General features: G+C 37.9%; 2 protein-coding genes across 6 annotated transcripts; both read right to left on the reverse strand.

Moving 5' to 3' along the window:
* Positions 1-2,023: 2,023 nt before the first annotated feature.
* On the reverse strand, positions 2,024-6,433 carry LOC134533404 (uncharacterized). Its single transcript, XM_063370926.1, has 2 exons — positions 5,882-6,433; positions 2,024-2,087 (listed from the first exon to the last, which is right to left on the reverse strand). Exons 1-2 carry the CDS (start codon positions 6,431-6,433, stop codon positions 2,043-2,045), a joined length of 597 nt encoding a protein of 198 aa, XP_063226996.1. The 3' UTR covers positions 2,024-2,042.
* A 2,494-nt stretch (positions 6,434-8,927) lies between these two features.
* LOC134533518 (very long chain fatty acid elongase AAEL008004-like) lies at positions 8,928-24,584 on the reverse strand. 5 transcript variants are annotated; one of them, XM_063371045.1, is made up of 8 exons: positions 24,497-24,584; positions 19,799-19,919; positions 17,050-17,240; positions 14,142-14,222; positions 13,992-14,048; positions 13,381-13,486; positions 11,853-12,016; positions 8,928-9,294 (listed from the first exon to the last, which is right to left on the reverse strand). In XM_063371045.1, exons 2-8 carry the CDS (start codon positions 19,857-19,859, stop codon positions 9,130-9,132), a joined length of 825 nt encoding a protein of 274 aa, XP_063227115.1. In that variant the 5' UTR covers positions 19,860-19,919; positions 24,497-24,584; the 3' UTR covers positions 8,928-9,129. The 5 variants fall into 5 exon arrangements, with proteins under 5 accessions (XP_063227115.1, XP_063227114.1, XP_063227113.1 ...); XM_063371044.1 differs by lacking the exon at positions 24,497-24,584 and adding an exon at positions 21,602-21,861; XM_063371043.1 differs by lacking the exon at positions 24,497-24,584 and adding an exon at positions 21,602-21,861 and having other exon boundaries at positions 8,932-9,294; positions 11,853-12,040.
* Positions 24,585-25,705: the final 1,121 nt, after the last annotated feature.

Genomic DNA, 25,705 nt, shown 5'->3' on the forward strand with positions numbered 1-25,705 from the left:
CATTTGTTAATCTGCTCGTCCAAGTCAAATAAGAAAAAACTAAAATTTATTAATATTTTACCAAACTTACAATTGAATCTAAGAAAATAAATCAAGAATAAAACATTTTTTATACTCAGATTTTCCAATCTTTCTTATACAGTTCATATAGTAAAAATATGTGTAACGCAGTTAACTGTTAGAACTAAAAAATACATAATTTTGAAGTAAATCGTAAAATCACTGTTTTGCAATTTATTACAGTGAAATGCAGCTCATAACTCTGCTTACGTCTTTTTATCTACCACTGATGGACTAATGTGCGTTGTTTAGACGTAGCATTGCTACTATAATCTACTGTGTATTTTATTGTCAAAACAAGTGTTTAATCCAGTATTTAACTCTATAGACATGTGAATGAAATTACCTTTAGAATGTCGTTAAACACTCTGCGGTGTTAGTTTAATCCATCATAACGATATTTTTAAATATTAGATATTTTGTGGACTCCAATAATTACGCTGAATGCTCGATCGGAACAATCGTCCCTAGCCAACATAGGCGTGCCCAGACATTTCCATTACGGGGTGGGGGGGGGGGGGGGGAGCTGCTAAATTTTTAAATCAGAAGCTGAATTTAGAATGTTAAATAGCCTAAATAAATTCACTCATTGCAGTGTTTATATTTTTGTGCAGTATCAACGAGATATGTTTACTAGTTAATATTTATATCCGTATAATTTTAACAATTTTCCCCCCTCTAATTTTCCAATAGCTTGGTCCAGATCTACCTTGAAATCAACTTCTGTTTAGTGAATGCAAACACAGCAATTCAGACAACAGAACTTTAACAAACCTCTTAAAATATTTTTTTTTCTTGGCCATTTTAAGGGACCTCGTGTTTTAAATAAACTGCACGTTGCAACACTGAAAAACAGTTTGAGTGTCACAGTGCCAGGAATATACGAATATTAACGAACGCATTAGAGAAAATGCCGATCTGAGTGATTACATTAGGGGGGCCCATGGCCCACCTGCCCCCCCCCCCCCTTGTAGGCACGCCTATGCTAACCAAGGGACTTTGACCACGCCTTAGCACACAAAACAACTGAGATAAGGAATAAATCAGATAGGGTGGTGAGATTGTGTCATCAAGATGAATTAAGGAAAAATCAATAAGTCAGTCTATCAAGAACACATGTTGGAGTAATAAAATTGCCAACGTTTAGTAATATTAATCATCTTCTAACATCCATATGTTGGTGGTGATGATGATGATGATGGTGATGATGATTATGATGATGATAAAATAGCAATACTGGTGTTAAATAATAAAATTTTAACAAAAACTCTATATTGTTTTGTACAAACAACAGAACGGTTTATTTAACACAAAATTTTACTGTTTTATTGGACCTACATCTGTCCTTTTTCCCTTTATTAGTTTAATATATTATTTTCTTTGGTAATCATTTTTAAAAAAAATATATAAAAACATTGATACACAAAAACAACTTAATTATTTTATACGTATTACACTTAAGTTTTATTACGATTGTTTGTGAAGTTAATATTCATTATGTTTGCTCAGTGACTAGTATAAACAGAAGTTTCCTATCTATAAAGAAGTTTCAAATAAAACATTTAAATATTTGCATAATCGGAAACAAAAAAAAAAGATATTGTTTCCAGTCAATCTCTTCGCAGTGAAATACAGCTTTGACTTTATTCACATTATTGGCAAATGATGACAGCTCTAATATCTAGTTATGGTATTAGAATGTAGTGTGCATCCTGTACGAGAGACTTGTGACTGTTGTTGTTCAACTTCGCAGAGGAACAACAATTGTCCCCTGTTCGCAAATTCAGTGCTACTTATTCTCTGTGCTATGGCTTGGTAAGATCCACCAGCGCGACCACGACCTGCTGAGGTCGTTAGCAGGAAGGCTCAACTGGTGCGCCCAAGATCTGGCTCGATGCGGACACCTCAACAGGGCGTTCAGCAGAAGCGTTACGCTAAACAAGACGTCCTCCGTGTTCCGGAGAACTCTTCGCTTGCAGGCATCACGGCAGAACTTCATCGTTCTTCTGAGCCTTGGACACCGTCATCTGAAAAACAAAGAAAGAAAAAAAAACTTGATAAACTAAACTCACACAGCAGCAAATAACTCGTTCTGCGGAAGAAGAAAAAACGTTGGGTGCATGCAATGGACAACTGATGCATGAAATAGTTCACTAACAATTTTATAGCACTGCAAATGATTTGAAATATTGTGTGAGTTTTTTCTCAACGACAGTTACTCCCTACACTCCTTACCCTGTTATAGATCGCATGCGCCCCTCGTTTTTCGTTTTAAATCTTACAAGTTAATTCGTGGGTGTTAAAAAAACCAACGATCACAAAATTCTAGGACAATCTGTATGGTGTTAGAAATCTGTAAGGGGTTACAAATCTTTACGGAGCTAGGAGAAATTATTATATACTTGTTAGTCCGTTTTAAAAATGTTTTTTAAAAAATATTACTTTTCATTACTTTATACATATGTTAAACACGGAATGAATGAATGCATGTCATAATACAGCATTTCGAAAGGCACCCTTTATTTATTTGTAAGCAATTTTTTTTTACAAACGGCAAGAATCAAAAACAATTAACACTTTTTTTTTGTAAATTGTGGTAGAGAAATTATTGTCAAACAATTATTAATTTTTTTCGGGAAGAGGACATTAAATAACGATAAAAATGGGTGCTTATTTTTTTGTCTTATGGTGATTTTTGTTAAATATGCCATGTATTTCTTGCACTAATTGTCGTTTGCAGTTGTTTTAGTTATAAATAATTATTTTTTTCTTTTTAAGTATCTTCATCTGGCGCAAACTTCGCTTAAAAATCAGTTCTCCTAATAAGAAGCTACTCCTGCATACTTGGTGTTGTGCGTGTTGCATAGATGGCAGGTTTTACAGATTTCTCGTTCTCTCTTTCATACTAGGATTTATCGAAAACGGCAGGGTTTAAAACTTTAAGGAAATTACATTTTTCGTCATATTTAATTTGAATATTAATGACCCTCCTTCAAAAACAACATAATTCCTTCACGATACAAAAATATATGGGAAATAAGAGCGCTTCAACTCAATATTTTAAAGAAAACATTTTACGTCAGCGACTACTTTTGCGGTTAGTGATGAACTTTGACCAATTAAAAAATAACCAAATGCTTCATTTTCCATCTTAAATACTTTATCTTTTATTTACAATAAAATAGTTGTTAATCTTCATTTTCAAAGACGTTTACCAGCCTTTGGAAGCACTTTAGGACATTAGTCGCAAAATATGTTGCCGACTTAATTTTTCGTGGTGAAACTGCAGTTGAAGTCTTTCGGTCGAATTCAGACTCATCCTGCATAAGAAATTTAGGTCTATAAAGAAAATATAATAATATTAAAGAATGGACAGTTTTTCGATACCTAGTAAATAATTATTCAACTAGCTTTTAAAAACAACTAGGAAGTTGTGCGCACAATAAATTCTAGCTATCGCATACGAGCTCTAAGGCGTAGGGACGCTAGGGGCGACATTGTCTCGCACATCACACGGCTCTTCACCTCTACGCGCAGGCCACTAAGCCGGCGTACAGTCTTCACGTCGGTAACGCACCGCTACGGAACGTTGAGTGGTGGTCACATCATTTAAGGTAGAATATTAAAGACAAAGACCCGACTCGCGTAGTTTTACAATAAACAATGTTATAAACCAAAGTTTAATACTTTTAAAACGTCGTGAAAACGTCTGTTTTAGCCTTTTAGAAACCACAAAACGAAACGTGTGTAGGCATGTCCAGGACCAGACATTTTTCAGAAACCTTGGACGGTTCGTAAATGGTGCGTTAACGTATGTTGGACTGCACTTTGTCGGCCGTGACAGGCGACCATATTGACAATATTAAATAAGTAGGGATTATAAAAACATCTGCTGCTGTATTCGAGTAAAAGTTTGTATATACTACAATATGACGGGTTTTTTTCAATTACAACTGTCTTTTTTTTTTTTTTTTAGTTTGGATCGTAAGCTTAAGGGCGCGGTTACACGGGACCCTGAACTACTTCAGGTGAACATGTTTAAGTAAACACGTTTACAAACGCGAATGTGTACGGTTACACTGTAGTTGCTGAAAAGTGTGTTTAGCTCTAATACCGATTGTCTACTGTCAACGAATGACTGTGTTGTTGATCTCTATTTTGTAATTGTATCCAGAAAACGCGTGATATTCTCACTTGTTTATACAGCATTATCAGCACAAATGGAATGTGTTTTATATTGCTCAATATTTTTTTTTACAAATCGGGAATTCAAACAACATGCACAGTAAAATTTTTAAACCTATTTATTATTTTTTTTTGAGCGAGAGTACCTATCTCAGTTTTAAGAAAATTAGGATCAATTTATATATATATATGTATGTATATATATATATATATATATATAATTATCTGTTGATTTTCTTTGTTGCATTCGGTAAAATATTACTCGAACTTGTGCCAGAAACACTTTCCATCTTGAATTTCTGCAAAAGACTGTTTATATTCTAAACAGCCAATCAGAGGCTAATGTAGAAGATATGTCGATCTGAACTACTTTGCCAACCTGTTTAAGTTAAATGGGAAATGGCCTCGAACGAAACATGTTCAGACTGTGTGTAACCGCACTCAACAGCTGAACATGTTCACCTGAAGTAGTTCAGACTCCCGTGTAACCGCGCCCTAAGAGGCCACTACAGTATTTCAGGGGCACTACGCAACCCGCGTTAACCTCATAAGATTCAATGCTATTTTCATTTTGCTTATAACTTATTAACTAATATAGATTTAGAAATGATGCTTGCTTGATATGTAAGACAACGATGCTCTTATCAAAGCTCCTTTCTTCAAAAACGTGCATAAATTATGGTTCAAACCTAGACAATACACTTATTCATATTAGTATAGATTAGTTTAAAACCATAATTTATGCACGTTTTTGAAGAAAGGGGCTTTGATAAGAGCATCGTTGTCTTACATATTAAGCAAGCATCATTTTGAAATCTATATTAGTTAATTAGTTATAAGCAAGATGAAAATAGCATTGAATCTGATGAGGTTAACGCGGGTTGCGTAGTGCCCCTGAAACACTGGAGTGGCCTCTTAAGTCAGTATCACTAACTACTTCTTGGCTTCCATCTATGGTATGCTCTATGTTTCGGCTTGCATTGTTCCATCGTTCTTAACAATTGAGGGCCTGGCGTTATGACACAGTATTTATATAGGACCACTGACAGGCAAGCTATTATTGGTTATTGTAAGTGTTCATAATATCAAAAGAGGGCTTGAAGAATCACGACGAGTCTGCTTATTAGGTGCATCAGCTAAAAAAAAAAAAAACAGCCACAGTCAAGGTCTGCCGAACCTCCTAGGTAGACTCATACTGATTGACCGGACCCTCCTACAGGCACGGCCACCTACAAGAACCAATCACAGCTTACTGTGAATGCTCCTACAGAAACACCGGGCCTTCAGTTGTTAACATCTACTGAAGATGGATGTTACAACGCGTGCCGAAACGTCGGGACCACCATCATCTTAACGGACGTGATCTCACCACAGAAGCCAAGACGTTCAATTACAAGAACTTCACGCAAAATTGCCATTTAGAACAGTTTGACAATATTGAAATCAACATTCCGGTTAAGTCTACGTTGGACGTGTCTTATAGACACTGTGCAGTCAATGGTAACTGTGGAACGGGAATGATAAAACGTAATGATAACGCCAATGTTTGAAGGAAAATCTTTGAATGTTATGAGGTTTTCCGCTGATTGCACGACTGCAGGCCCAGCCTGTGTGTTGGTTGTCGGAAGGCACTAACCTGGGGCTGCTGCGGCGGGAGGAAGGTCGGCCTCACGTCCAGAAGGACGCCGCGCGCCGCGGCGCCCGCCAGCAGCCTGTCGCCGAACCCGTGGCGCGTCGACCACACCACGAAGGGCCTCTCGCGGCACTCGAACCTGAGCACGAAGGCGCGCGCCGGCTCGCCGCTCCACGCGCGCACCGCGGCCACGGCGCGCCGGTGGCTGTCTGCGGGCGGGTCGCAGCCTCGCACGAGCCACGCGCGCGTCTCCGCGCCCGGCTGCACGTTGAGCCTCTGCCCGCAGGCCCGCGCGCCCGCCTCCAGCCGCCGCCCCAGGTCCGGCACGCTCGACCACACCGCCGCCGAGCGGTCCGCGTGGTTGAGCAGGGCCGCCAAGTCGTGCTGCCCGGCTCGCGCCCAGCACCGCAGCTTCTCTTCCGCCTCCTGCTGGGTGCTGACCCCTGGCAGCTGCTCCACCCGCCACACGCTCAGCCTGCCGCGCGGGCCCTCCGCCCGGCACGCGCATGGGCCGCGCCGTCCGCCGCACGTGGTTCCCTTGGCCGCCGCCGACATCTCTGCCGTCCGGCGTCCCGCGCGCGCGGCCAGTTATACCAACCTCCAGCCCCGCCGGGCCTTGCGCCACGCTGGGCAACCGTCGTCAAGTCCTCCTTGCACCACGTCGGGCAATGTCCACGCTTTGCGAGATGTTGTGTAAAGCGGTGAAATAGTCCAAGTCCACGACAAAGCCTACTCTTGCGCATCATTGACTTGAAATAAACTAATCTTCTATTAACGCGTGTCTCCGATAGATACCAAAACAATATGTATTTGAAATTCAATATGTTTGGCCATTTTTAAATTTTTCGGGTAGATGGAATAAAAAAATTCTCTAATGCTAGAAAGTTTTGAAAGATAATATTAAAGTACAGGTATCTTTGCTTAAAAGACAATGAGATAGGCCTACCGTCACTCCGCTTACACCACGCAATGCAATAGGTTCAATGTTGCACCACATCGCGCAATCGAAATGTTAACGTATAACTTAGACAATTGCAAGTTGTTGTGTAACTCTTTTAGATATCCTTACAAAGGCTGAACCAAATTTGTGCCTACAAAGAACCTAAGCATACAAGACCTTTTCTTTTCAAGTGTTCTTTAAGTACTGAACTAATTTTTTATTGCATATTCTTATGTGAGTTTTATATTATTCGGTCTATGAAGTGAAAATCAACTTTATAGCTGCTATTGAGCACAGGGGAATTTAATGGATAGGATATCTCAATTTAATTGGCACTGTAGTGGTCAACATGACTATAACTGAACACTTGAGAAGAAGGTTTGAGTCTTACCTAGGGCATTGGTGCATTTAGGAATAGACTAGTTCATAGGCCCTGCACAGTGAGTGAACACTCTTGTACCCTGCAAAACAATTTTAAAAGACTTTCTCTAATACCATGCACCACCGCGCATATTGCACCACGCATCGCAATAAGAACTTTGCGCCACAGCAAGTAATCAAAATATCACAGCAAAATATCTCAATCCCGTCACAAAATCTTCTATTGGTGACAGCGAACTTAAACGAATCCTGTCTTACTTTTTACGATTTGAAGAAATTCTCTGCTTCATACATAAGTTTCAATATTGCATACGGTTGTGCAATTGCGCTATTTTTTTTTCTCGTTCAATATTCGAATGAACAGGCAAACTGATTTAAAACTTCTCTGCTGGACATTCATCCACTCCCATTCTACCCTTAATAACTTTGAAGGATCATATTGCATCCATTTACAATTAATTAACTCTGCAACTTCTCATTAACCAGTATGATTTAATTAGGATTGTTTCCACACTTACGGCAGAGAAAGAAGAAATCCATAAAGTTTTAAAGAATTGTTCATCAGCATTATAGTTTTCCCATCATTTTTGCGAGAGTTATTTCCGAACGCCTTATATGCAACATTAAGAACAAAAGATTCCTGAAATTAATATAAATGTGAAATATGGTTAGTATAAAAGGAAAAAAGTGTAGATGCATCCAAGGAAAACACAATTCGATGTTGGTGATAACCCGTTGAAATAAGCCTACGTGTACAAATCTTATAATTTAATAGAGTTGTTTTTGTCAGTCTTACATATTATAACTATAACAGGTCACCTCAAATTACTGAAATATGGATGAAGTATATAAAATTGTAGAGTTTGACCCGAAATCATTGTGTGCACAGAAAATGTTAATTTTTTACTTAATTAAATCTCTTATTTGGCTTCCTTACAAACACCATATGAGTGTACCAGTAGATCATGATAAAAATGTGTGTAATATTTTTTATTTATTTAACGATTTAGATATAAAATTATTTATCGACATAGAAAAACCAAGTGATATTTATTAATATCTCAGCATTCTTATTTTTGGCATGTTACTTGTTGAAATTATTTATTTTCTCATGAAGTAATGTGTACTTGAAAATATTTTATCCGTGAAAAAAAATACTAAACATATATATATATACACATATTACACCTGCTGCGTGGCTAATAAGAGTGAAAGCCAATTAGAGGATATATATTTTAATGAACTGAGCAGTCCCTGAACTTCTTGTCTATTCCGGAGCTGCCTTAGAATTGTGTTTTTTTTTGTACTACAACGGTGAGAATGTATTTGATAAAGGACTGAATGCTGATCTCATAGCCTCCTCACACACACACAGAGGTGGCCTCCGGTGATGGAGGGTGGGGCACCTTCTCGTGAAAGTCGTCTTCCGATGCTGTTTAAATGTTGCCAGTGTTTTACAGGCCCTTTCTATACATTACGCGGGAAGAAATGAGGGAAGAAAGTTCCTGATGAGAGAGAGAGAGAGAGAAAGAGAATTGTGGGTAGGAGGCGGGGGCATACAGTGTAACGAAAGTCGCATTTGCCGGAAGGAAAGCGAATGGAACCCGCAAGTTCCCAAGTAAAGAACACAGCTGTAAAGCAATACACCTCGTCTATGTTCTGTAGTGCATGGTTGCTTAGTGTTGCCAGCGTAAGTTTCACAGTGGAACTGGAAATAAAACAAAATAGTTCATTGTTAAATTATTTATTGACAAACAAATTGTTTAGTTATAATCTATAATTATTTACAACTTATAGTATATATTAAAAATCTTATAGATAAACCCTAAACAAGAACTTATCACAGATAGTTTTTAAACGTTTCTAGTTCGCAAACCATTGTTTTAAAAATATTGTCTTTATGAAATAAGTAATGCATGTTAAATTAAGTTTAGCTAGCTTTCTTTGATAAATATGTAGCTTTATAGAAGTCGTAAAACAGGTAGAATATGTAAATGACATCCAATAACAAAAGGTGATGTATTATAGTTGGCGTTGGGCAGGAAAAGTTGAAGATCAAATACAAGCAATACAGAATCATGATGACGAACTGCACCTGAAAAAAAGACGTTATTTTTTATTTTACAAAACTCGTCTACTGTTTATCAACCATGCAAATGATCGCCAGCTTCTGCAAGTTTTAGCTTAATTTATATAATGCAACGTGCATTTCAAGAAAATTATAAGAAAATTCTGAAGTCCATTAATTGAAATTTGATTTTTTTTAAACTCAGATTTTAGTTAACTTCATTCTATAACTGGCCGCACAATTGGTTGTGGTCCACAAAAGAATCAAGATCCATTTTTCAGTGTGATTGACACTGTATATGTCTGAAGGCTTTCATCGCATACATTTTCGTCGACAGCCATTGCAACCACCTCCCCACCTCCTTCAACAACCCATCTCAGCACAACCATTCCTAACGTATGTATGCGGAATTGCACACAAAGTAGGCCGAATGACTTCGGGAAACACCAACTTGGTATCCTTAATGGCGACTCTACTTCATGTGGGAACAATATGGGGATGCCATGAGTGCATATCAGCACTGTTTTGCTTGCGCGTTTCACACCGCAATTTGCTCAGTTTTCTGCGTTTGACGAACTAATCGAAACGCAGCTAAGAAAAAACACCAAATTTCGCGCATATCTCGCAAATGCGTGTCACATCGCGAAATTATGCAAATTTCAAGTGTCGTAGCAAATTTCGTGAAAAATAAATGTGGTAAATTAGTCTATAGCCATTTCCAAACCTTGATTTTATTTTTGTGCATTTAAGATATGTTTCCTTGTAATTTGTTTAAACTATAACCTGGCTTGATAGGTTCGTTCAAAAATATCTGAATCGATTATGTCTATTTCTAAAATAATATGGAAAGAAAAAATATATAATCCTAACGCATAAACAGTTTTATTAATTTTGGAAATTGTGGGGAAAAAAAACTTTTTTAAATCTCAGCAAATTATAATTTAATTTACTAAACACTTCCTAGTGGCGAACAAGTTCAGTTAGTGCCAAGTCTCAACGTCAACTGAAAGTGTGATATTCAGTTTTATAGGATATGATTTTGAATTAGCTTCTTCCCCAGACGAGTTATGGCACGGACTGATACTCGTATCTGCACACGTCTAACGGCGCTAATAGTAGTTGAGCCTATTATTAACATTGTGTTAAATGCACATTTCGTAAATAATATATAATTCCTAATTACGTTTCAATTTTTTGAAATTTTCTCCAAGGTTAGTAATTTTTTTCTCGAATATGTCAGTTAAGTATAAGTAGTGAGAGAGAATGCTTCGCTCTTGTATTGCGCCTGGCTGTAATGAAGGTTACGGCTCAAAACCATCAAGTTTTTTTTTTTAGTTTTTAGTTTTTCTACGTTCCTATGGACTCGGTTAAAATAAAACAAATTGGCAAGGTGCAATACCAGAAAATTATAGTTGAAATCTTACTTGCATTAAAAAGGATTACTAGATCTCAAAAATCACATTTGAAAGAATGACACTTGCTTGAAGATTAAAATATTTAGCAAACAAATATTCTTGTTTTAAAAATCGCAATTAACATTTAAGACATGCTTTCTTAGGGGAGATCCCAGTTTTTTTTTATCCGCATTATCTACACTCCAACTTTTAACTGACAATTATAAGTTATTGCTACACATTTAACCCCAACAAAACTCCCAACTTTATTTTAAGAAATCCTAAACTGTAACCGAGGTTTAAAACTAAACAAAGTTTTACAAAAAAAGTGCCCACTTTTACACGAAACTCCATTTTCACACAATGTTAATAGTGAGGTCAACTACCACTACTACAACTAGTAGTTTCTCGCCAAGGAGTAAATATCTAAACTTCTGCAAAGACCAGACGATTGCCAACGCTTCCCGCTCGGTTACTGTATAATTTCTTTCCGCTGCGTTCATAGTACGACTCGCCATAGCAACTGTTTTCTCTATGCCCAATTCATCATATTGCGCTAGTTTCACGCCCAATGCATACGCTGATGCGTCAGTGTACAGAATAAACGTTTTCCCTTGGATTGGATGATGAATTACATGTTACATGTCGCAGGATGCGACGAGCTTCACTAAGCAGGCGGAGTATATGGTTGGTTGCCAGACCTATCTACATGTGACCGCCGATTTCTGTAGCGTAATCGGGTGCTCACCGGCTTACGGTGCGAGGTATTCCAGGGTTCGAGTCCTGGGTGAGGCATGGGGGTTGTTTAAATTTTATTGGTAAAAATATGATAAAGATATTCGAATCAGGAAACATCGACCTAAGGCCACGTAGAAAAAAAAAAAAAAGAACTATCTGCATGGGGAAGCCTACAACTCACGTAGTTTCGGTTCCCTGCAAGAATTTCCGAAGATTTCCGAAGTTTTGCGTTTTGGTATTAACGCCACTTCAGCCGCTAAATCAGAAGTTTCCAATGAAAACAAGCATGTTGTGACTGACCTAACCTAACTTAACCTAACCCTTCGATTTTTTTAATTTCAATTTTTGAGAGAAATCCGAAGTTGCACGAACGTGGTAGGGAACCGAAACTACGTGAGTTGTAGGCTTCCCACCTGCACGACCGCGGGTGGGACAGCGACGAACCGACCGTACCATCTGGATGGTGGTGAGCGACTTCTTGAAGGTGGTCATGTAGCCGGACCTGACGAAGGAGCGCAGCAAGGGCACGTCGGGCCCCACCAGCGACAACAGGTAGTACGAGTACATGACCACGTGCACCGAGCAGTTCAGGATCAGCTGGAAGGTCACCCCTCCGCCTGCCGACACGCGCCCGCGCGCCGCTACAATGCGCCGTGCATGCTGTGCGTTTTGCGGACGTTTCGACGAAGAATATTCACCTCAGAATAAACCAAGAGTTCATCGGAATTTCAGGGAGATGAAACTACGTCAGATTCCGGATTACGAGTACATATTGTGTTTCTTTGTAAATAAGGTTAACAAACACTTTGAAAAAAAGAGGAGTGAGTGTTCTTTTCTGTAGTATTAACCAGTTTTTTTTATAATCCGGAGATCTTCGTAGTTTTTCTGAGTTTACTTACTTATATTATGAACTCACGAGAATATCGGAGTATTAACAAAATCTTTTAAAAAAATCTTTAATCCTAAAGTAAAATAAAATTTTCCTTGTACGTGTATGTTTACTATGTTTACAACAGAATAAAGAACTCGCAAGTCGGAGAGCAGCGTATTTTCTACGAGGACGTAGGAAGGAAGGACACAGGACATCTGGATATAGGAAGAACTCATCGTTTATCAGATGTATTTTTAGTTAAAAAGTCCGTAAATATATTGTAACTTCTAACAGTGTACAAACCTTTCGGACAAGTTGGTTTATACAAAAATACAATCCTGCATCCCGGAGGTAAAAGACACCATGTCACAAAATTGCCATCTCGCAGGAGAGTAAGTTTTCGAGACATGTACTCTTAGCGTTTTTTTTTTAACCTCCAAACTAACCTGGACGGGTCTATTTTCGATATTTATAGCAACTGAGCATACTGCTCGCATAGGGCAACAAATTGACATCATGTACAAGATGCCAAAAATATTTTAATAAAAAAAATGAGCATGGGGTTTTTCACCTCCGGGTACAAAATCTTAAAATGACAAAAAATGTAGCTAGTCAGCAATATCCAAAAGTAAAAAAAAAAAAAATCAAAGGAAGGGAAGATGCACTAAATATTAAATAAAAAAACCATAAGTATAGGTTTTAAATTTAAAAGCACCATGTAGGTCCTGTCGCCTTAAACCTCTGGGTATAACCGGGCGACGTAAAATCCTACTTATTTCTACTTCCAAACTTCACGGTAGCAACAATAATACAAGCGTGGAAAAAGTAGAAACTTCTCAGGACTTGCCTAGAGAAAATTCAGGAAACCGTGATTTAGATTTATGAGTCGTAGAGCGCCGGCTCGCTCCGTCCCATTCGTATGACAGATTACGTTTGTCAAGTTTGTGTGAATACTTTCTGATTAATCTGTTTCCGAAAATATTCAAACTCTTGATAACTTTCTGGCAGTTCGTTATTTATCATGTTGGAGCAATTAGGGGAGACATTTTGCGATAACGCATCCAACAGTAATGGCAGATGAAGATTTGTAATTATTTGAGTTCGTCTTACCTGGAATATACTTGGCTGTGAGGTAGGCGAGCATGACGGTGGAGACATGATGGTACACATGCAGGAACGAGGCTTGGTTTTCTTTCTTCCGGAGGATAAAAAATCCCTTAAAAAACAATATATAATTTTTAATATAGGTGAAACTTTTTCACGATGAGTAACTTATTAAATAAATTTTTAATAAATTTTTAAAGCTTAGAAAGTAGCGAATAACACACACTAACGTAAGAGAAGGGACTTTAAAACCCCATTATAGATTATCAGGACTGCAGCTGAGAACGTCTCACAGAAAAACCCGGTTATAAATTACACTGAAAAGACAAAATAGGCCTATATACTGCTTAAGTTAACCCATATGGATAAATTAAACAATCATTTGCCCATAAAGTTATTTTTTTATAAAAAGAGAAGTAACTAATTCGTACAACCCAAGTGCGCCATCTTTCCAACGTGTAAAAAACCTCTGTTTTGACGCTGCCGGAAATAGAAGCCGGATCGGGAAGTAAGTAGTTTAACTACTACACATCCACATCCGTGGCTCCACAACTAACCAGTTGATATACAGTGGAGGAAGCATTTATAAATATGTAGGTACTTGTAGGAGAAATTACCGTTTCCAGGAAATCCAACACTTTCAGAACCATCATGTACCACACCATTTTCGCCATCTGAAATGTTAAGTTACGAGGAATCAGTTGACGTGACTCGCTGCAAGTCACGGATTAAAATACTGAACGACGCCAGACGGATTATGCACTTACCCTCATCGCCGTAGGATTGTGAGAATAGTCGGGCGGGAAACATGTGACGTTTGGATTTCCAATCCACCCTGATGTTAACATCTGCAACAAAGAAGTTTAACGTAACACTGTCTCTTGTTGGTAAGAGATTCATTATCAGGCGATAACAATATGGTAAAATAAAGTACAATAGTAGCTGTGCAAACGCAAACATATCTAATAAAATCGGATGATGTTCTACTTTAAACCCACGCTAAAGTGTCTATTTGTAACGGGATGGAAAAAAAAATAAACAGGATAAATATAGGGCGAGTCTTTTAAAGGATGACCCCCCCCCCCCCCCCCCCGGTCGTAACCACAGCAAAAACTAATCTTAGCCACCTCGTTCTCAATACTTGTCACCCTATCATTTGTACTTGTGAGAAGCTCTAAAGGGACAGGTGTATAATCAACAACCTTCACATGCTCGAAGAACTCTAGAACACAACCAGTCATTCTATTACTTGTCTTATTCTTTTATACACGTTACACGGGGCATATTTAAAAGACCTACCCTGTAGAGTCTGAACACGAAGTTTTCCACTACTCATTTTCTCAAAGCTTTTGTACCAGCAAACAACGCTGTATTGCATATTTTTTATTGGGTAACTAATACAACATTTCATTGAATGGTGGTGAAAACTACGGAAGGAGAACTTGCCACCATACCCCATTAAATCATGGATAAGTACGCCTTATCAATGCTAAGTCAGAGAAGGGTGTTTCGAGTACGCGCAGATGACGTTTGTCAAGTATTATCATCACTAACTGCATGGCGTCTCGTGACAAGATAGTTTCTTTGTTTCCAGCGCACAGGTCTAAGACAAGGCTTGGGGCAATGCTCTAGATTTCTAGAGGCAGCCCAAAACATCCTACGGTTGCAGTCGGATTTGAACTGACTATCTTGAGAGTAAGAGGCCTCTACTCCGCCGGTGCTAGTGACATCTGCCAATGTCACGATTATTTTAGAGCCTTGATTCTGTCATTAAGGACTGATTTCAGATTTGACTGTAGCACTAAATTGGCCTAGGAGTTTAATACAATTACTTAAAAGGAAATAAAAATAATTTTTGTACTCTTCATTTTGATTGACACTGGTTTTTCATCTTCGCCAAACATAAATTGTTGTATGCTGATACGCATAGGAAACGCGCTTTAAACCTTTTTAAGAGTTGCATGTAGGCCAGTGTGATAGTGTACGAGCGAGAACCACAAGGTAGAACTTTGCTAAGCGTAACTTCCTACCACATAAGAGCAGAGAAGCTTCGTTTTAAACCATTATATGTTGTCTTTAAACAATTATTTGAAAATTGTAAAATGATAACTTCTCTTTTTATGTTTGATGACATGCATTAATTGCAAGTGTGTGATCTGTTTACTGTGACTTTAAACAGTCACGTGATCTTTTATTTTGCTTGTAATTATTGCTACTTAGGTTATCTAAATTCTTGGGTTATTTTTATTTTAAAGCGTGACCGTTCATTTTCATTAGTTTGCACTCCGTAGTTAAATTGTGATTTAACATATGCAGTTAATTAGTCGTTCATAAAATATTTTCAGTTTTTTATTTCAAACAGAAAATCACCACTTCTTCAACCCTAGGCGGTTTCGATAGCCTACATCTTAATTGTCTTAGTTCCGAAACTTTCCGAGCTTCAAGCTGGTGAACCAAGGCCCTAGGTTCGATTCCCGGCCGGATCGGAGATTTACAACTTGTGAATAAACCCTTGTCAAATTCAGGACTGGTAGTATTGTATAGTCCCTTCGCCTTTCATACCTACTGCGGAAGGTTGTTGCGAACCACTTCGGGATCATCTAGTCTGATCTGTTTTATATTTCGTGTTTTTGAATTCAATTGCATCCATAATACAATCACATTTAATTGTATATACATATTTTTTTGACATGAAAACGTCTTATTAATTGATGAACGCCGCCTGCACGCACGAAAAAGTGTCCCGTAACACACATTGTCCCGTTACGTTGTGTCCCCTTACGCTCATTGTACGCTTGCGCCGCATCTATCTCTCTTCCACTCGATTGGAACAACCATCGATTTGACTTTTTCGAGGTACATTAAACTTGAAAAACTCCCATTCGTTTCCTACTTTTCCTATCATCGTCCTATCCTTAACAGAATAACACAGATTGGAAGAAGTTAAATAGCAAACATGTATAAAAGTTATAGTTAAAATAATCTCTTCGTTAAAGTAATAAACATATTTGAATTAAAGAGTGCAAATAAAAGTAAATTTATCAATTAAATTGTAGATTTCATTTTACCCCTTCTTTGTATCCATACAAAATAGTGATAATTCAATAAAAATGATTCAATTTTATTCATAAAAGTATGCAACCATTTCACTAAATTTTTTGTTATGACGTTGTCACGTTAAGCTATCGTCCGTAAACCGACTTTACAGACAACCATTTTTTTTTTACTAAACAAAGCTTTATTTAATGATTTTTTATGAAATTAAGGACAAATATTTATGTCGTTCCTAGCACGTATACTAAAACCATGAAATCGTGTAGTACCTATAGAGTTTAGGATTAACCGTTCGTATGTACCCTTCACATTAAAACTCTTCATTTACGAATGATATACTTAAAATTACATAAGAAACATTAATCCGAAACTGCACACCACACAATTCCATGCTATCAGTAAATGCTAGGACTAACATAAACAAATTATGCTTTTGAGTTCATCAAAACCCATAAATAAGATTTATTTAGGAGAAAAGGCATTTTTATAAGTAATTAAATGTGGTTATATTATGAATTTTCGTTTTAGACGTGATACAGTTTAGGATACAACCCCCTTACGTAACGCCGCGCCGCGGCCATGGCCGGTTCCCGAAACAAGCGAGCATCGAAAACAACTCACGCCGAACGCGATGTAGGCGTTGGCCAACACCTGGAAGACGTTGTAGGCGACGATGACGTTCTTGAGGGCGTAGGGCTTCCTGTTCCTCATGAACCAGGGCCCGGCCACCCGGATGACGTACAGGTACGTGCCGACGATCAGCAGCAAGGGCACGGGACTGCCCAACAGCGGCCAGTCCTTCACGCGCTGGTCTGCGCAACAATGGGCCCATCAGCCACGCAGCAAACGGAAAAAAGAAGCGCAAAAAAAAAAAACCATTTAAATAACCACATATTTTAATACCAGTTAACAAATTACACAAGACGCGAAGTGAAACACACTGTAAACTTTGAAAGATGAGGTAGTTATGTGCACAGAATACTTAGATTTCATTTTTATTATATGTATAGCGTTTTCACTTGTCAAAATTTCGCACTCTGAAAGAAAATTTAAAATTTTAAACCGAATAATTGAGAATTTAACATGTTTTCATTGATAAAAAAAAAAGAATCATGAAAGGAAGTCCAAGATATAATTTTTTTTCTACAGTGTTGCAATTTTAAGTTGTTTGGTTGGTGACGTCTTGCGACTTTCGTGCTTTCACAAACTTTTTTTTCCTTGCGTTAGTTGCATTTTGCGTATTTGCGCTCTCGCGTTTCTTTCACAAACACGGCCTTACAAAGCGATTACGTTTTCGAGCAAATCCACTACAAGTATTGCACCAATAAAAGCCCTTCTACAATTCGTATGCCCCGAATTGTGTCCGATGGATCTGATCGCTGATTGGGCCACGTGACTCTCTGGTGGTGTGAGCGTGAATGGTGTGGGTGATGGTCCGAACCTCCCTGGTACAAATACATGGTCGACTTGAAATTTTTGTTCCAATCTGTTACCTTTGGTAGCATAGAAGAAGAGAACACTCGTGATAATTCGCTGTTTCCTGTTCCCTTTTCAAAAAGGTAAACAGAAAAGAACGGACGGAATGGCAGGACTCGAAGAAGACCAATAAGAAATCTTTATTAGTGCTGTCCGTTTGTAACCGGCGATTTTCTAAAAGCCGTACATACGAATTCATTTTTGGCAGTGTGATTAGAATACATTTATCGGTATTCACTTTGCCTTACCGTATAACTAAAGATTATTGAACTCCAACAACTTTCACAAGTTAAAATCATATTCAAAGCTTAGCTGCGTACTCATTTTCATGCATGCAAAAATAAAAACAACAGAAGAACACTTATGTTGGTGCTCTATATTTACTGCGTTCTGGTGATTACTTTAGAAGTCAGTAGATTATGACATTGGACATCGTAATTGTCCGTGCGACAATTACGGACAGACCGCCCACAGCCTTAACAGGCCTTAAGAAAAGACAGAGACGTATCGCGTACGAAGGGTGTACAGTAAATGTGTGGCCCCAACATAGAACGGTTATTTTATACCATATTTATTATATATTGTAGGATTTGCTAGTCTGCTGGCGACTTGTTTCCGTTCGAGTTAAAGACCTCCAAAATAAAGGAACTAACAGAATTACGTCAAGCTTATTCAATGAAAATAATAATTCACTTCCTACTTCGCCTTCATAATGATTTTCATTAACAAACTATTAATTGAAAACCTTCATTCTCTCCTGCAAGTTGCGACGACTAAACACTTCAACCTGACAACTGTAGAGACAATGTGCGCCTTTTAACCTTGGTTACAAAAATTTCAAATGATGACTATTCCATAGCACATGCGCCGGCTTCATCTTTCAAGACATCACTTAGCTTGACCTTCAACAGCGTGGGAAAACATTAATATTGTTTAATTTGTTAAGATATGTTTAGAAGAAAACACTGTCTCATTCCATGAATTATGTAAATTTTGTTACAGCATGCCATATTACTTAATACTGTCCACAGTAATAATTAAATTTATTGATAATTAGAAGTAAGATTTTTAAATGATTTTCGGTTATTCATTACGAGTGGTAAATTCTTTTTTTTTCAAGGATCTATATTATTTGTTTTTCATAACTTCTTGCTTTGCTGATAAGTTTGTATAATATAGGTAATGTCCTCTTAAGGATAAATAACATCAAAATCGGTTGGAAACCATATGCATCTGTCATTAAAGTAATCTCAGGTTAATATAATCAAAGAAACATTTTCATAAACGATAATAAAAGTGGTTATAAATTACATTAAGAATCTCTCATGTAATTCGGAGCATACATTTACTGCATATCATGCAAGTTCTTCAATGAGAATACTTCATCCAAAAAAAAATACATAAAATATATTTGCTAGAAATGCAAATCGTAGGCAGCATATTTATTATTTTTATATATCAATTTAATGATGTAGTGGAAGATTCTTAGAACATTAAAACAAAATTAAAATGTCTACCACAAACAAATAAATGTAAACAATAATAATATGTTTACTAGAGAAATTGATGATATCATGATTACGCAAACTAAAAAAATAATAATGTAAATTACTGGGTCATTTACTTAATTTATAATTGCAAAAACTAATAATCTATAATAATATATTAATAAGCTAAAATGTGATATTTCTCATGTTAGATACAATTTCAAAGTTTTCTTCAAGGTTTTTTCAACATTTATTTAGATTATTTCCAAAGTTAAAACTATTAAATTTTTGACTGTGTTAAAAAGCATTCACATAAAAACTGTGTCCAACTTTGCAGCTCGACAAGCCGGCATTTTATCTGTGCCACTGGCTTATATTTTTAGTAGTTATCTCTTCGACCAACTCACCAGCAAGTTTGTAAGTTACATAATCGTAGTAATCTGTGACGAAGGTTGAAATTCTGGACATCGTTCTTTCTTACGGCAATATGAATGGAGTCCAGAAGCATGAACTTAAATGTACCACCAGCTGAAAAAAAAAACAATATAAGATAAATCGTTTATAACTGTTAAAAAAAACTGTTTAACCTTCTATAATACTCTAATCATATTTTGCTTGTCAGAAAAGCCGCAAGAGAAAAACAATGTTTCACTAAAATAATTTGAATCCACGAATTACTGTTGGTTCTCTAGGCCTAAATTTAAATATTTATTTTTGTATCCCTGCATTCATATACTCTTAACGTACAAACACTAAACATAAAATACAGGAAATATCACTGCCCTCTTAAATAAACTTTCTATGGCACAATTATTAAAACGGATTGTTTGTAATGCACAAAATACACATATAAACGCCAACAAAATATGTTTTTTTTTATTTCCCCACCTGTGAAATCATCAGCGCGAGATAAATCATTGCCAAGTATAAAGTACTGTAAAAATGCTTTCGCTCAAAATGGCTGTTAAAATGTTTCAACTTAGTTGAATGCGGTATTAGTTCATGATATAATTACTAATGTTAAGATGGTTGGCTGGATTATTGTAAACACCAAGGTAACGAGCTGTATTATCAAAATAGAGAAAAATCTTATTTCTTTTTTTTTCTAAATTAAATAGGACTGCAATTATTTTGTCGTCGTAGCATAGAAAGTCTGATGAATGATATAGGGGAGGAAATCGGTAGTAGACTGAGATTGTTCGCGCATGACTGCGTGGTATGTGAAACCAAGGAGGAAGCAGCTCATCTGCTTCTGCAGCAGGGTTGATCGAGGGTGAATGGAATGGAGATAAATACAAACAAAACTAATGTGGTTAGGTTTACGAGGAGAAGACAGGTAGCTAAGCAAATATACTGTTGGAAGGGGCATGAGATTCAGGAGGCAGGGTACCACAAAGGCGACCTAGACTGGGGAAATCCTCTGCGACTAGCAGTAAAGGAGGGAAGAAGGGGGCTGGGGCTTATTAGTAGGACACTGAAGGAGTGAGGAAGGAAAGTAAAGGAAAAGGCACATTCCGTATTGGTGGGGCAGATGATGGAATATGCGGCAACAATTTGGGACCCCGTACCTGGGGAAGGCAATTAGAGAGCTGGGAAAGGTGCGACGCAGGGCAGCGAGATGATGGGGGACGAGAATGTGAAGGAGAATGGATGGCAGAGAGGGGGAGATGCACAGACCATCGGCGATGATGGAGTTAGGGTGGGACACACTGTAAAAGAGAAGGAAACTGTTTAAGGTGATTGAGGGGGATGGAGGCTGTGGAAAACTGGAAGATAAGTTGAACAAATGGGATATAGAGGGAAGAGGGATCATGAGTGGAAGATGCAAGGGGAGTGGTGACGAACGGAAAGAGGGAGGTTGGCTTTGAAAGGAGGGAAGGACTTGAGGAGGCTTCAATATGTGGGAAGGGGGAGTGAAACTCCTTGCCACCGGGTGGAATCCCAATCGCAAGCGTATCCAATCAATCAATAAATCACAGTTCGCGGCTAAACACATAACATAGCAAATAAAATGTAATTTTTTCCAAATATTAACTTCATATTTAAAAAAAAAAAAACTTTATTGATACCTACTTAAAAAATTAAACCTAAAAAAATTACTTTCATGAACACGGGCAAAAGAACTTCCAGTTGTGAATCCAGTGTGAGCAACATAGTCCAAAATGAAACCGAACAAAAATTATTTGATCAAAATTGACACTAGTACTTACAAACCAAGATGTTCACTACGCTGTGGTCATCAGGCGAATGCTGCGAGTGTTCGATAGGCCGTTTAATGATATGCCATTCTCAGTGAGCTCAGATAATGTTTTGCAATCTGTCTGGCCGTGAACTGTCGAGCTACCACCTACCAGACATACACACCAAGTAATATTCATACAGCATTCAGGGAGTTTTTCTGCCTCCAACACCAGCAGCTCACTGATGATCCGCGATACGAAGTTCACGCGTTGATCTTTCACACGCCACTACTCGAGAAGATGACCGTTGGTCAAGGGGTCTTCTGATAATTACGTAACTACTTTCAGAGTCATCCCGATCTCACCCGCTCTCCTGGGCAACGTTTATATCATCTAGCAATGCCTCTTCGTTTCTCTGTTATGTCATTCGACCAGGAAACATAGTGACCAGTAAGACCCGTATTACAATGACACGTAAACGGAGATGGATATCTCGGAACGAAATATACAATGGCACGCATGCGGACCCGGACCCGTATGCATTAGCTCGACAATGCCCGTCTCTTCCGTTTACGTTACTCTGTGCACCAATATAAACTGAGTGTTTGGCCACGGTGGTAGCCATGTTTGATTACAATTTAAATACGTGAAAATTGGATTCAAGTACAAGAATATCAAGTGTCATATCATTACATTGTGGTTTATTTTTATTAAATATATTAATCCTGATCGTGTCCTTTTTTCGGATCTCCAAAACATTTTTTTAAGATGTGTTTGTCTAATTTTGTGAACTATAAAAATTTCTGAAAATGTTTGAACTTGTGCTTATTTTGTTTTAAATTAGGTGAGTTTTATTCTTGCCAAATAACTCGAAAGTTTAGAAATGTAGATGTCAATGCAAATTGGGCTGGAAAAGGTTCGTATCACTATCTCGAGGTAGGTTTCTTGGGATATTGGGAGACCGAGATAAGGAGTTGTAGAACTGTAAAATAAGGAAGGGAATAGAGATTCAAGATTATTCATAAAGATCATAAATATCTCCTGATACGAATCCGATAGAGCATTTGTGGAATAATTTAAGGAGACGTGTTGGGCATTATCATCCTCCTCCTAGTGACTTAAGTCAACTTCAACTTGCTCTCCGTGAAGAATGTGACGCTGTGCCGGTGGAGTAATGTAAGTTCTTCTATGCCTGTTAGGGTAAGGGCCCTTCGCCGTGCAAGAGAGGAGGCCATCCCTTGTCAGATAACCTAATGACGAAAATGAATAATTATCAGTTTTTTAAAATGTGTCAATGTTTTATTCTTTATAACTAATTTATTACTTAAAATAATTTGTTTTTAAATTATCTATAATTAAACGTATATGTCTACAAATAAAAAAAAACATTGTATTTATTAGATGTACGGGGAAAATAATCAGTGTGCTTTTTTTGCTACTGAGGTAGGCCTATATCTGAATTAAAAAGATTTCTCTCAAAAATATCGATTCAAAAAACTGATAGGATTGGTGTCTATTGTATGTCTGGTGTGTACGTAATGACAAGAAACACTTTTTATTTAAATGTTTATCCATATTTGTTTGTCACGCGATTTTTTGCTATCGCATCGCATCATTTGCGTCGTGATTGTCGTGCTGTAGAATGCTGGAATCAAAATAGCGCGATGGATGCGAATATTTGACTAACCAATCAACAGTCAACAAATTTGTGACATTAACGCGAAATAAAGCGCAACAAACGGAAACAAAAAAACAAACAAATATACATCAAATGTTTTTTGACATTGTAATTGCCATACATATGCTACAGCCATCAGTGTTTACACATTGGTATTTGTTGAACTGTGAGAAAATATCCAAATTAAATACTTATTGGGAAAACTTTCACAGAATAATTTATAAAAAAAACCTAACTGTATCTGTATCACCAATTAACCAGCTAAACCATCATTCGAAAACCAAATTCTGATGCTCATTTCAATAACACAGCACCCGCGACGTGATGAAAATAAAAGAAAAATAAACTTTCTAACCGCGAAGTCTGCCGCGCCCGCAAATGTTGCCGCGTTGGTTGGATATGATTATTTTATTAGCATCGCATCCATCGCGTATCTGCCATCACGCCATGTTGATTTTTTTTTATTTTCTCATCATTAATATTATTTAAGGACGGTTTGTAAAATTTAACATGATATATTCCTTACATTCGTTGTTCTGTCACCAATAGTTTCAACATATCGCACCCTGAGTACAAGACTATCGTAACTCAAAAAATTGAGTTTATGAGATATTTTTACCATAAGCAGGAAAATATCATTATCTAGGCACTGCAAGACTATCGCAATATTAGGTATATTTACTTTTACGGGACTTATGGCAAATAATGTAGTGTTGCACTCTGGAAAACATTATATAAGAATATGTGCAAGACTATGGCATCTGAGTTGTGATAGTATTGCACTGATTTTTGAGTTACGATAGTCTTGTACTCAGGGTGCGATATATTCATTAAGTTATTTATAATGGGTGTAAAAATTCGTGCAAATTATAATAATAATAATAATTATTATTATTATTATATATATTATTTAGAATACTTACGAGACATTTTACACCTTAGTAAATGTCTGTTGAAAATATTGGTTGACATAACAACAATAATTTAATTTATAGTTGATTTAAATTTTATTTATAATTTAAATAATAATAATAATATCAATAAAAAAAATATCAACGCCATTGTGTGAGACCTAGCTTTTAACGCTCCCACCTACATACGGTGCGCAGATCTTCAGAAGAAACCACGCTATTTGAAAACTGCTCGATGTAACAGAGTGGGGGGGTCTTGTCCCCGGATGTACTCGCAGGTGTGGGGTTCACCGGGGAGACGAGCAGGAGGAGTTGAGGGGGGAGCGGGGCACTCACCGAAGGGCCGGCGACGACCATGGCACGCGCTGGGAACGGCCCGCCCTCCGCGGGTCGGCAGGGACGTCTCGCCGGCGAGAGACGGACTGCCCCGGCGACTCCGCGGCGAGGCGAGCGCAAGCGGCCCGCGTGGGCGCCGCCTGAATCCGTCTTCAGGGACGAAGCGGCGGCCATGTGGGTCATCCCTGCAACCGCCGTCTCCGCGCCCGCCCGCAGGAAGAGCCTATAAAGACCGTTCAATTTACACCACGCTCGCGCTTCCCCGCGCCGCCTCGAAAACCTTCGACGAGTTCTGCTTCCTTCGCGGTCGGACTGAAGCCAGTGGCACTCCTGTGGGAGCGATCAACACCCCCCCCCCCCCCAACTCCCTTTTTTCCCCCTCTCTAATAAAAAATAACTATAGAAAATAATGCCGAGAGACATATAATGTTTTCAACTACAATTCTGCACGCGAATCTCAAGTAGTTTCCGTACCCGCCGCTAGAATTCGCTGCCGGAGCAGCTACGTCGACTATCCAATCTTTCCATTTGCAGACCAAAATTTTAAAACTATGTAATGAAACGGCTCCGATAATAGTGAAAAAAAAAACTTGAAAACATATACTAAACCCCGACTTTGGATCTGATTTTCGACAAGGAATTTTATTAATAGACTGCCTATTTTGTTAAAATTCATTAAACAGATAATACTATAAAGTTCCCCTTTGTCATTGCGAACTTCGGTTCGCGCCATCCGCCACAGATGGCAGCATCGTGTTCATGCATTTCCGGTCCATGCGACTTCCGTTCCATTAACAAAATTACTTCTACCAAATGCCGGATACCGAGTATGTTACACGTCAAAAAAACTTTTGAAGACGTCAAATATGCGTTAAAATAGCCTAAGGGGCTTTTTATCTCTCCGAATTTCTAACTCCACATTTAACTAAGAGATATTCGTTGCCTGCCAATCAGAACCCTCCGATAATCCGCTTTTCTTTCTCTCTCCCCCCCCCCCCCCTTTTTTTTTTCTTCCATTTTCCAAATCACCCCTCCCAATTGTCATTCAGCTTTTAATTTTACAATACTGCGTGGAAAATGTATCATACCTAAAAAGTATGTGAAAACCTCCGTTAAAATGTTACTTATTAGGCAATGGACCAAAATGTTATTGTCATCGGAATTTCACTTGGCGCCAGGCCAAGATCAAATTCATGTTCATGTCATTCT

The sequence above is a fragment of the Bacillus rossius genome, chromosome 6 (assembly GCF_032445375.1).
Source record: "Bacillus rossius redtenbacheri isolate Brsri chromosome 6, Brsri_v3, whole genome shotgun sequence".
Taxonomy (NCBI): Eukaryota; Metazoa; Arthropoda; class Insecta; order Phasmatodea; family Bacillidae; genus Bacillus; species Bacillus rossius.

Coding starts and splice junctions, on each gene's coding strand:
- LOC134533404 (XM_063370926.1), bottom strand. CDS start 6,433: ATGTCGGCGGCGGCCAAGGGAACCACGTGCGGCGGACGGCGCGGCCCA. Junction 2,088..5,881: donor TCCCGCCGCAGCAGCCCCAG/GTTAGTGCCTTC, acceptor TTTGTTTTTCAG/ATGACGGTGTCCAAGGCTCA.
- LOC134533518 (XM_063371043.1), bottom strand. CDS start 19,859: ATGTCCAGAATTTCAACCTTCGTCACAGATTACTACGATTATGTAACT. Junction 17,241..19,798: donor TGTAACTTACAAACTTGCTG/GTGAGTTGGTCG, acceptor ATTGTTGCGCAG/ACCAGCGCGTGAAGGACTGG. Junction 13,487..13,991: donor TGTTGGATTTCCTGGAAACG/GTAATTTCTCCT, acceptor TTGTTTTTTAAG/GGATTTTTTATCCTCCGGAA.